Source organism: Leguminivora glycinivorella, chromosome 3, assembly GCF_023078275.1.
Source record: "Leguminivora glycinivorella isolate SPB_JAAS2020 chromosome 3, LegGlyc_1.1, whole genome shotgun sequence".
NCBI lineage: Eukaryota > Metazoa > Arthropoda > Insecta > Lepidoptera > Tortricidae > Leguminivora > Leguminivora glycinivorella.
Window position 1 is genome coordinate 19,012,690 of NC_062973.1, and position 12,738 is coordinate 19,025,427.

At 35.6% G+C, this 12,738-nt stretch overlaps 2 protein-coding genes across 2 annotated transcripts; both read right to left on the reverse strand.

Moving 5' to 3' along the window:
- Nucleotides 1-3,334: 3,334 nt before the first annotated feature.
- LOC125224817 (juvenile hormone acid O-methyltransferase-like) lies at nt 3,335-7,770 on the reverse strand. The gene is made up of 5 exons (XM_048128289.1): nt 7,423-7,770; nt 6,098-6,444; nt 5,107-5,281; nt 4,486-4,597; nt 3,335-3,527 (listed from the first exon to the last, which is right to left on the reverse strand). Exons 1-5 carry the CDS (start codon nt 7,471-7,473, stop codon nt 3,394-3,396), a joined length of 819 nt encoding a protein of 272 aa, XP_047984246.1. The 5' UTR covers nt 7,474-7,770; the 3' UTR covers nt 3,335-3,393.
- A 1,179-nt stretch (nt 7,771-8,949) lies between these two features.
- On the reverse strand, nt 8,950-12,338 carry LOC125224818 (juvenile hormone acid O-methyltransferase-like). Its single transcript, XM_048128290.1, has 4 exons — nt 11,525-12,338; nt 11,182-11,356; nt 10,829-10,940; nt 8,950-10,309 (listed from the first exon to the last, which is right to left on the reverse strand). The coding sequence occupies exons 1-4, from the start codon at nt 11,878-11,880 to the stop codon at nt 10,176-10,178; spliced, it is 777 nt and encodes a 258-aa protein (XP_047984247.1). The 5' UTR covers nt 11,881-12,338; the 3' UTR covers nt 8,950-10,175.
- Between the last annotated feature and the right edge of the window lie 400 nt (nt 12,339-12,738).

Below are 12,738 nucleotides of genomic sequence, written 5' to 3' on the forward strand. Positions count from 1 at the left end.
CGCTGCGTTTTTGTTTTTGTGACTTACCGCTTGCCGCTTGCCGCTGCCGCAAAACGCCTTAGACCATTGTCGTGGCTAGGCCGGAGAGGACTACTATAGCGATTGTAACTTTCGCTAGGTATACTGTTTCTGCGTAGTACTTAGTCTTCTACTCAGACATGGATCTGTCACACGTCGCTATTTCCTTCGTCATAACACACATTAATTTGGGCATATCTTCCAAAGTGGGAAGTTGGCGTGTCGGAGCGGTGTAAAAGTTGTCCAAACTGTCGACAACTCGTAAACTAGCGGGTCGCGAGTCCCCGTAATTCGGTTAGGGGCCCGAACCTATGTTGCTGTCGTTTTACGAGTATTGTTTTCTTTAACATGTGCTATCTATCAGCTACGACATTTCGGTTTATTTCGATACGTCTAACCAAGGATTATTTATATAGGATTTACATACTTCATACTAAGAATCGTACCTCGATTTTTTAGCGCCACCCATTAAATACTATCATAACAGAACTGCCTACACTGATGATGCCCACAATTTTTTTTTTTTAACCGTCGCCTCATATCTCAAGAAGGACGGTTATCAAGTCGTCTGTATGTTTTTTTTTTTTTAATTTTTATGTTTGTTCCTCGATATCTCCGTCGTTCCTGGACCGATTTTGAAAATTTTTTTTTTATTGAATGTATATACATACAGATTGGTCCCATTTTTCTCAGAACCCAGTTCTGATGATGGGATCCTGGAGAAATCGAGGGAACTCCTCAAATCTGAAAGGCATACATATGGTGATTTTTGTGTTAATAAAGGAACAGCATGCATTTAGGTACGGAACAGTGACATTTGGTGCAGTGGAACTGCTGATGATGGCCAGAACGGAACTCTTCAAATCTGAACGGCACGCTTATAGTGACTTGGGTATTTTTATACGAACAGCATGCACTTTCGTACAGAACAGTGACATTTGGTGCAGTGGAATTTCTGATGATGGTCAGAACCGAACTCCTCAAATCTGAACGGCACGCTTATAGTGACTTTGGTATTTTTATAAGAACAGCATGCACTTTCGTCCAGAACAGTGACATTTGGTGCAGTGGAACTGCTGATGATGGCCAGAACCAAACTCCTCAAATCTGAACGGCACGCTTATAGTGACTTTGCCATTTTTATAAGAACAGCATGCACTTTCGTCCAGAACAGTGACATTTGGTGCAGTGGAATTTCTGATGATGGTCAGAACCGAACTCCTCAAATCTGAACGGCACGCTTATAGTGACTTTGGTATTTTTATAAGAACATCATGCACTTTCGTTCAGAACAGTGACATTTGGTGCAGTGGAACTGCTGATGATGGCCAGAGCCAAACTCCTCAAATCTGAACGGCACGCTTATAGTGACTTTGCCATTTTTATAAGAACAGCATGCACTTTCATCCAGAACAGTGACATTTGGTGCAGTGGAATTTCTGATGATGGTCAGAACCGAACTCCTCAAATCTGAACGGCATAGGTACTTATAGTGACTTTGGTATTTTTATAAGAACAGCATGCACTTTCGTCCAGAACAGTGACATTTGGTGCAGTGGAACTGCTGATGATGGCCAGAACCAAACTCCTCAAACCTGAACGGCACACTCATAGTGACTTTGGTATTTTTGTAAGAAAAGCATGCATTTAAGTTCAGAACAGTGACATTTATTTAGTTATGTTTGTTAAGCATATGTTTTGAAGTCAAAGTTTGTCAAGCTTCGATTTCTTATAATATAATCGGATTCATGAGGAATTGAGGAAACTCCTCAAACCTTAACGTTATACGTGTATTCATTTGTGTTTCCATCTAATAATTAAAGCATTAAAAGCAGTTTTAAAAAATACTTACACATTTCTACATAATCCAACATTCGCAAGTAGCTTTCACCAGAACCCGAAAGGCGACGGTTTTTTTTTTCTTAAAAATTATTCAAAATGTGTATAGATATCATGATTGTAAAATAAACAAATATGTAATGTCAAAAATAAAAACACGCAAAAATATTTGGGGAAAATATTATTTTGGTCACTTTCAGGCTGTGAAACAAAGCCATCTAGTTTTAAGTCTAAAATGACTATACATTTCAGGGGTACTCTTTCTTGTATGGGCTTTGTCAGTTCAGAATTAAATCGTTCTTGCATCTAACCATGAAATAGTGACAAATAAGTAAGCCCCACAAATCCACCTCTGGGCTCCGTCGTCATCAAATAAACTCCATATCATGCCCATAATGCATTGTCATCCAATTTACATAATATTCAAAATTTCGGCTTTATCAGAATACCTACGGGAAGTGGATCAAATTTAACTCGCGTCATATAACTGCATCGTAATATGATGATGTATTCCTGTCATCCCTCACTAGGGACATAGGGCTCTTAGAAGAGTCTTCCACTTTTCACGATCCTGGGCGACTGCTTCCAAATCCTTCCAGCCTAGTCCACTTGCGCCAGCCTCCTTCTCCACTGACCGCCTCCACGTGGTACAAGGCCGCCCCGACCGTCTACTGCCAGGTGATTGCCAGCAGAGACCTTGCTTTGACAGGTGGTTGAACTACGTAGCACGTCAAGCACGTGCCCTATCCATCGCCACTTCCGTGCGACATTTAATTTTATACTTAGGTACATATGTATTACCAAAAAAATGATGATAGATTTCGCTTGTAAATGTAAAATCAAAAACAGAAACCGTTTAGTTTTCGAATTAAAAAAAATACAATTAAGACTTAGGTACACTATATATACTAATAACTAAATACATTAATAATTACAAATAAAATTAGAATTAAACTACCAACTAAATCTACTCTGAGTCTCTCCCGTAGCAAAGGAGCCCATCACGCTCGCCGCGTTTTCGTTTGTCACGAATGTCAGCAGTCGAATTTCTGTTTAACTTTGGTGGAATTAATGAAAAAGGGCTGTGTCAATATTTAATAATTTTACGTGGAAAGTACTCATAAATATATGTATACCTAAACTCTGTCAAACAAGTCTGTCCGTAAATAAGAACAAAGAAAACTATATTCATCCTTTTCTTTAGGGTGCTAGAGAAAAGGATACGTATAGTTTTCTTTGTTCTATTTAGTGACAGACTTGTTTGACAGAGTATAAATAAAACATACAAAAAAAAAAACAACTTTTGATCTTTCTTCTCAGTTTGTGTTAGCAGTAAATATCATAATATTGTTATATATTTCTTGGCCTTTGGCAAACAATGTTACAATATCTAGTCTAGGTCGTGATAATGATAGTACTATCAGTATTATAAACACTGAATTAATAGTATCTCAGCTGTGTAAGGATGCGATAAGGATTCATTTACATAAACATTTATTCAGTATACATAAAACTGAAGTGAACATATATTTGGACTCATTTTGTCCCTGAAACAACTAACAGCTTGTATAAAAACATACCAGCATTGGGATCTAGTTTCACGTAGTCGTCCATGAAATCTTCCCATTTGTCCTCTAAACCGTCGAAAGGGTTGAAAGATTTCAGCATTTCTGGAAAGCATGTATATAATGTACAAAAATTGCATGTGTGGTGACGGGTTAAGAATTTCAGCACCCCATTTCTTTACTTGCGTGTAGGCGAGAGGCTGGCAACCTGTCAGTGTCGTTTTCTTTCAAGCCCAAAGCCAAGAGTTGCACTAAATCATGAGTAGTTTCATGTGCTCTGCCTACCTCATATTTTTCAAAAAAAAAAAAAAAAACGGCCATCATATTCCGTTTAGATTAAGTCCTATTTCAAAAATTGTAGTTTATGTTAAACTAGACATTTTTTATATTAAAGGAAAAATTGGAAAAATTTACGCTTCCGGCGGGACTTGAACCCGCATCCTTTTTGCAATCCGTGCAATGCTCTTAACCAATTGAGCTACGGAAGCCACGCCGGACATCGCAAATCTTTCCATGCCTTTCCTTATTATGCACGGATTGCAAAAAGGATGCGGGTTCAAGTCCCGCCGGAAGCGTGAATTTTTCCAATTTTTCCTTTAATATAAAAAATGTTTAGAATCGTTAGCAGACGTTTCTGCTTGTTAAAAATTAAATTTATGTTAAACTAGCTTTTGTTCGCGGCTTCGCTCACGTTAGGAAGAGACAAAAAGAAGCCTATGTCACTCTCCATCCCTTTAACTATCTCCACCTAAAAAATCACGTTAATTCGTCGCTCCGTTTTGCCGTGAAAGACGGATAAACAAACAGACAAACACACTTTCCTATTTATAATATTAGTATGGATTCTACTTGAAAAATGTACCTCTGTAAATATTTTTCGGCAAATAAATGATTGTATTGTATTGTGTCTAAATTTATGGGATACAGGCGTGATTGTATGCATCGAAATATTATAGAAAATACCATTATGTATTTGGCTTAAATTCTTGTAGATATAGTAATAAGCAAGTTTATAAGGGTTTTTGATAGCGTTCTAAGATGATATTATGATGTAGAACTTTACCTTTTAATTCTATTATACCGCTTACAAATTCAAAGGTACGTGTCTTCACTTTAATATCAATATATCTGAAGCCAATTTTCTTCATCAAACTTCTAATTTCGGTTTCGGGGTCCTATAAAAAAGATTTGTAATATTTGTATTAAGTATGTAATTTCCAGAACTAAATAAAATATAAAGGTTACAATTCTGACAAAAACATAGGTCCGATACAAGTATTTGAAAGAGGAGGTTCGAAACGAGTGGCGATAAATTAACACTCGACCGAAAGGAGTGTTTTAAATCGACACGAGTTACGAATTTGCGCACTAGCGCGGGCAAAAAGAACCATTAGTACTGAAAATACTATTATTACATACTCTCACGCACAGTCGCTATCAGATATATCGGAGCGGTCAAGGTGCTCAAAAATATGAGAACACGCCACTATTGTCAAGGCGTGTTCAGATAGTTTTGCGCACCCCGGCCGCTCAGATATATTAGTCAATCAATTGGAACCCTAGGCTCTACAACCATGTCAAAATGAGAAGCTGTAAGAAATTTCTTACAATCTGATTTATAACGTCACTATGACCTAGTTCTACATAACAGTGGCCTAGGGAGTACGTTGTCTCTAGTACTTACCTGAGATTCGTGGTATGGGGATATAAACTTGGTCTTGACATCTTTAAGATAGTGATTCCATTTGGAAGTTCTCGAAAGTTTAATATAATTCTCGTATATGTTGCACGTGGCAAGGAATATTATCAAGCAGTTGCCGTCTTTTGCCAGCAGATTGTATATATTGGAAAAGGCTTTCCTGTAATCAAAATCAGACAGGTTTGTGTAGTTTAATACATAAATCAATTGAATGAATTGAATGTCATGTGCGTCAACCATTGCACTCTTGGCTAAAGGCTCAGAGTAAAATTTACCAATACATATAAATAAATACCGAAATAAATTAATACAAGTAGAGATGGGCCGAATATGGACTTTGCCGAATACGAATATTTGGCCGAACATTCGGTTCAGCTCTTACCGAACCGAACATTCGGCCGAATATTCGGTTACGCCGTATTTAGAAAGCAGATGTTAAGAAAAACTATTAAATGATTGATAATGGTTACATATGTTACTAGAACTACATAATTATGTTATTACGATTTAGTGAATTTAACTAAAACTTAGTTAAAACAACTCTAACCTGTTCTCAACTCTTAAACTACGGTTTTTTCAACTTTTTATTTGTATTTTGACGCATAGGCAATTATCTCTTTTTAGTAGTTCCTTAGAAAGCTAATACAAAAAAAAAAACATTCAGTCGAATTGAGAACCTCCTCCTTTTTTGAAGTCGGTTAATAAAATAGGAGCTTATTATCCAAAGGAATACGTAAGATCTTCATTATTTTTTACTTTGTTTATTCGGTAAATATTCGGCAAAGCAACCAAATTTTCGGCCGAATACGAACATTGAAAAACTTGCCGAATATGCCGAATACCGAATATTTACCGAATATTCGGCCCATCTCTAAATACAAGTTTAAAATAAGATTCTTAGAAAACTGCCAAACTTTCAACTACATTATTACAAACGCAGGTATGATAAAATTTAATAGATATTATGTTGACTTACTCTTGTTGTTGCACCCACATGAACGTGTAGTTTGAGACCACGTGATCAAAGCATCCATGCAATTCACTAGGTAAATCATCTTCTATATCAAGCGTCATAAATTTAATCTTTTCACTCTCATATTTCGTCTTTGCAAAGTTTACACAATTCTGACTTTTGTCACTGCCGACTATCACCATAAAATTCTCCGGTATGTATTTGGTCCAAAGACCCGTCGTGGCACTTCCATCGCCGCAGCCGATATCCATGATGTTTGCGTTCTGTTTCCATTTAATTAGGTATTCCTTTAATACATCTTCGAGATCTCTGTTTTGCAAATTGTTGGCTTTCTGATACCCCTTTGGATCCTGCATTTATTATAAGCTATATAATTACAAGCTATATATTTTAAACTTAATCGCATCGACAGCTCGTAAGGGACTGATGTCGTAGCTATGTATTTGCTCTTATTAAATATTATTAATAGTTTCATATGAGATAACAGTACTCGTAAAATGAGATAGAGTGAAACAAACACTGGGACAAGAGATACACTTGTAGGGATTCCTTGTACAGTTGCTCTTGGCTCACATGACCTTACATAAATATGCAATTCCTATCAATTATATAGTCATTATTTAAATTAGTGGTTCTTTGAGCTGTGGACACTGGACATCGCATAATCTCATAGCTCCGCGATTTTGAAATGCGAATCTATAGAAATGCTGTTTGTAGACTAGTGTAGACCAAATGTAGACGCTAACATTGTAACATGGCAAACCTGGGCATTTTCGCAAAAAAAATCCAAAACTTTTTTCTATAAAATAGATAAATTTAATGTTTTTCCTACTCAGAATCACGAGCCCTTTCGATCCTACATGGTAAAAAAAGTGTCCCAAATTTAATGTTTACACTTCGTTACCATTTTTCAAACACTTTGTACAGCGGTTACAAAGTGGAAAGTATTCAAAATAATAGAAAATTTGGACCATTTTTTGGCTCCTTTTTTTGGCCTACATAGATTTTGACGACCGGTCTGGCGCAGTCGGTAGTGACCCTGCCTGCTACGCCGCGGTTCCGGGTTCGAATCCCGGTAAGGGCATTTATTTGTGTGATGAGCACAGATATTTGTTCCTGAGTCATAGATGCTTTCTATGTATATAAGTATTTATATTATATATCGTTGTCTGAGTACCCACAACACAAGCCTTCTTGAGCTTACCGTGGGCCTCAGTCAATCTGTGTAAGAATGTCCTATAATATATTTATTTATATTTATATTTATTATTATAGATCGAAAGGGCTCATAATTCTGAGTAGGAAAAACATAAAATATAGGTACCTACCTTAGTGAAAACTTTTTGGGTGACTGTTCTCGCAAAAATGCCCACCTGCATGTTGCAGCCACCGCGCGCACTGGCCGCTGAGAAAAAAATGTCAATGTCGCGAGTCTTTTGTTTGTCATTGAATTTTTTTCTCTTTCATGATAGAGAATGGTACTTCTGAATTACATTAATTTAAATTAATTTATTTGAAGATTGTGCTTCATTACTGATGTAAATTACAGTGTGATTGGGCTGCCTCTAATGCAGGTATTATTATTGTATAATATTTGTAAAAAGGTTTAAGTTTTATTAAAATCTAATCCAAGTCCTATGGAACGTCACTGGTTCTTGATACTGAATAAGGCTTGGGAACTGAATCATGAACGATTGTTCCACACCTTTTCTACTTTTACCTTAAAGAAGAACGCTTAAGTAAGCGTGCTTCACCGTAGACCGCATCATCACTTACCATCAGGTGTGATCGTGGTCAAACGTTTACCTTTTCATACTAAAAAAAAGAACTATAGACGCTGTTTGATTAGTGGATAAGTATTAGCCGAGTCCTATAAACTTCGTTTTGGTCTGAATACGGATGTCATGTACCGTGGGTATCTAGGAAGAGGTAAGAGAGATATATTATCATAGTTTCTTATGTACCTAGTCTAGTACGTAATAAATTAAAGATTACCGGAGTGCAACGTAATTACACATATAATCATAAAACATACCTAAGTAATACCGTTCTTAGTGTTACCTATATAAAACATTGTGCTTAGAAACAAACAGGGGCAATAAAACAAATAAATATTGATCATACGACAGACGACTTTATAGCGAGTATATTTACCATGTTCTATTGCCGGAGCGAAACGATAGCACAAGATCTACGTCATACATCAATTATAATATTTATAATAATTAGCAACATGCGTGGAGTAGCACTGATTGTCACATCATCATTCGCCTGTGCATTCACATTAGTCAAAACTCTAGTCTCAGAACTTATAGAACATCTGTCAGTAGCCAAAGTAACAAAGTAGTAAGACTGGTAAGTATCCTGACGCTCGTGACACGGAAACTATAAGTAATTTGTACTGATTCAGTTCGCCTGAAGTCCTCCAAAGTTCCTTATGCGAAGATAAAATCACCGAACCGTCACCAAAATCGCAAATTTAGGGACACCCGTTGCAATTTGAATACCGGAAATGTTTCAAAATCCAATAGGCTGGTAAATTGTTGGAGTATCGAATATGTGTCAGTTCTGGGGACAGATAACCGTCCAATCAGCTGCTGACAGATGGATTGAATCCAATATCGCCCGCTAACTACCTCAACTACGTATATCCTGCTAAATCCTCTTTGAAAAATGTACCTTTCTCTCAAAAACTTAAAGTTTGTTTTTACAGAGATAACATTCGTTGAGATAAGAGGTTGAGAAAAGAAGTAATCGATATGGGAACGCTCGATAAAACTGTTCGAAAAAACAACGTGATTGATACCCTGTGAAGTCTATTTAATTTAAGGGTCCAAAACAAATATACAAACAGGTAGATACATATACTTTAGTATTTATTTTTATTGGGTTGAGGTCAGAAAAGTCCGTTGGCGTGGATAATAATTTTAGGGACATATGAATATAAAACATGTCTACGTATGGTTATTAATTATATTTTTTTTCTGGTTGGGCGGGTACAAAAGCAATAAACGTGTGTAATCTAGAGTTTATTTATAAAAATACATAAAGTACCATCATAGGTTTGTAACAAGTAATGAAAATGGTAGGACAAAAAGTAGTTTTAAAAAAACGCATATAATTAAATACTCATCCAGTTGCTGTTATTTATGAATTGAATGAGTATTTCAGCGATACTCGTACTTTAAATATTTTATCTTAGGTAGGTTCCTATGTAGGTATATCTACTTGTGTAATAGGTATATGGATTTAGTGGTACAAATGAAACAACACTTCCAGCTACCCAGATGTAAACATCGTAACCAAGCACAATTGGGGGTTTAAAACATCAATTTCATCAGAGGCCTATTAGACCCGTGAGAGGAAGACCTCATCGTGCAAATAGCAGCACTGAGCAAGCTTTTGGGACACTAATAGGCCATTACACTAAATCCTTTCCCAGGCGGAAACATTGCAAAGTACTTCGCCCAAAAACGCTCACCCGTGAGACAAAACAAACAAATAAAAAAAACTTTGTGTCATTTTTATTTGTTGTTTGATTAGACTGTATACTGTTAAGTCTCTAACAAGATATTTAATATTTCAATATTTCATACATAACTAGGGAACAAATTCAATTATGTTATTGAATATTTTTCAAATAGTCTACTATATATAAATTTTAAATTGAAATAGATATCCTACACGAAAGAAAAAACGACAAGGCCCACCGGTGGCTGAGCCGGGGATCGAACCCGGATCTTTATCTTACGCGGCTAATGTCATTACCACTAGACCACCCGCCCGCCGTGGTACCCGACGAGATTAAAATGCGAAATTTAAGTGCTCTTTTAATGTCAAAAAATATTTTTATTTAAATAGCGCAAACTGTAGATTATGTATTATGGAGCTAATTGATGCTCAATGAATAATTTTAGATCCAAGCCACATACTCGTATGTACTCATAAATATCGCGATAAATAAATACAATAGATAAGCTCGCCTTTGTAAATAACCATTATAATTGTTGACTGTACTTGCAATTTGTTATTTGCTATAAAGTGTTTACTACTACTACAATAGTAACTTAAAACATTGTCCTCATTTCTTTCCAGAAACAACCAACAGCTGATATACGATGGTGCTCGCATTTGGATCCAGTTGGACATAGTCAGCTATGAAATCTTCCCATTTGTTCTCCAGTCCTTCGAAAGGGTTCAGGCATTTCATCATATCTGGAACAACAAGAATTTAAGAAAGTCAAAATCATCACTCACTCTTTATTAGTAAGAGCACTTATTATTTTTTCTTTCTTTATTTAATCTTCAATCCAGGAAAGAAAAATCTTTCGGTACAAAAAGTTGGACATAATACTTCAAAGCATTATCTACCAGTCAACGTCGATTTATTACTCGCTTGACTTTTGCCATTTAATTGCGGTCGACGCGGCATGTCTTTTTCTTTCATATCTCTCTATGAGACGTCACCTCGTTATTCAGTTACATTAATTTCATACAGTCTCGTCAATCCACCCTTTCCTAGGTTTTCCTTTCCCGCTACTCCTAGCCAGCCGGTATATATTTAGTTATTTATTTAAACTTTATTGCACAAATTAACAATATCAAGTACAAATGGCGGACTTAAACAGTCAAATTCAGCCGAAGGCTTAACAACAGCGAAATCATCGGCCTTAAAATCATCTTTAACTTATAAATCTTATAATAAAGATTAGAAAGAATCATCAAGCAACTTACCACTAAATTCGTCTATACCGCGTATAAAATCAAATGAAAGTTCGTGTACTTTGACACTTATATCTCGGAAACCAATTTTCTTCATCAAGTTTTTAATTTCTGTTTCTGGGTCCTAAAAAAACGGATGTGAAATTTAATCATAAATGTATTTTCCAAATCGTGATGTGTATAAGTTAAGAAAGAGAAGGAGAGTTACATATGTATGTATAAAATATGTTTTCATGTATGATTTTTTAACTGACGGTTTGTAAAAAACAAAAAAATATGATAATCCTACTGATGAATGACGTACCTACAATGACAAAAGAAATAATAATGTATTGTAGATAAAAATGTTGTTAGTAGGTACTTGCCTGAGAATCATGGTAAGGAGACATAAACTTAGTCTTGACCTCTTTAATGTAGGAATTCCATGTTGAAGTGCGCGAGAGTGTGCGATAATTTTCGAAAATGTTGCAATTGCCGAGGAATATTATCAGGCATTTGCCGTCCTTTGCTAGCATTTCGTATATATTTGAGAAGCTTTTTCTGTAAAAAAAAACCTTAATTGGATTACATTACATCAAAAATATAAACATATTTTATCTTTTATGTAGTTTCAACTGAATTAAGACTAAAAGAAACGTTCATGTTATTTTTATCAGTGTTTTAAAAGCATCGAAGAACAACAAATATCTTCTACATAAAAAATCTTACTCTTGCTGTTGCGCCCAATGGAACACATAGTTTGAGACCACATGGTCAAAGCATCCTTTTAGTTCATTAGGTATTTCCTTTTCTATATCAAGTGTCATGAATTTTACTTTTTCGCTCTCGTAATGCTTCTTAGCAAAGTTAACACATGCCAGGCTTTTATCACTTCCGACTAAAGTCTTAAAGTTCTGCGGTATGTATTTTTTCCAAAGACGAATGGTGGCGCTACCGTCGGCGCAACCAATGTCCATAATTCTTGCATCTTTATGTTTCCATTCAGATTGATATTCTTTTAAAATGACTTCAAGGTCTCGTTTTTGCATATTACTGACTTCTTGATATGTTTTTGGATCCTGCATTATTGTTTTGTAGTTGGAAAAAATGTGTATTAACTAAACGGATTTTCTTAATAAAGCGCCTCGGCAGGTTGCTACACAATTACAGACTGAAGTAAAACTAGTGTTTATCAAATATAAATAATTCTTTAGTCGTGTATCTGTATACCTAATGTGAATGATCCTATAAAAATTCGAACTTGAAACTTATCTAAAAAATCAATGACAATACGGGTAGTCATTATTAATTGTAGGACTACGTTTGTAGCGCCATTCACATCAGGTAAGGTCATTCTGTATTATTGTAATCCGTTAGTATTCAATTTGATAATTAAAGTTCCTCACTCATACAGTGTAGCTTCAAATTAGCAGTAGGTATAGGCTCAAACGAAAAAATAAATATATTGTTTAAGTTTCATGTTGCCCAAAGTCATTGTTTTCATTTTGTTGATAGGTAATAATAGGTATAAGAGGCTGAAACGTACGACAAAGATCAATGCAATTTCAATCGAATGCCACAACCGAATATTATCAGAGAACTCCTCTTCAATGTTAATGAACTGCTATTATTCATTTACAAATTATCATTGCTCGGTAATCACACATTTAATCGCAAAACAAATGATAAGATCTAGATATTTATCAGCATCAAGATAAAATGATAACAGTTTATCGCATGCAAATGGTTTAAGGTCGGATGCTGTCAAAGACTGGCCTTGAAAAGTGTCGCGGCAAAACAAAAGGTTTGTTGAACGGACGTACAAAGATGATTTTAAAGTTTTAATCATAATTTTTAAAATACAATGAATTTAGGAATCTTTGCTACCTTTTAAAACTGAGAACGATTATAGCCTGAATTTCATTTTACATATTCCGTTAACT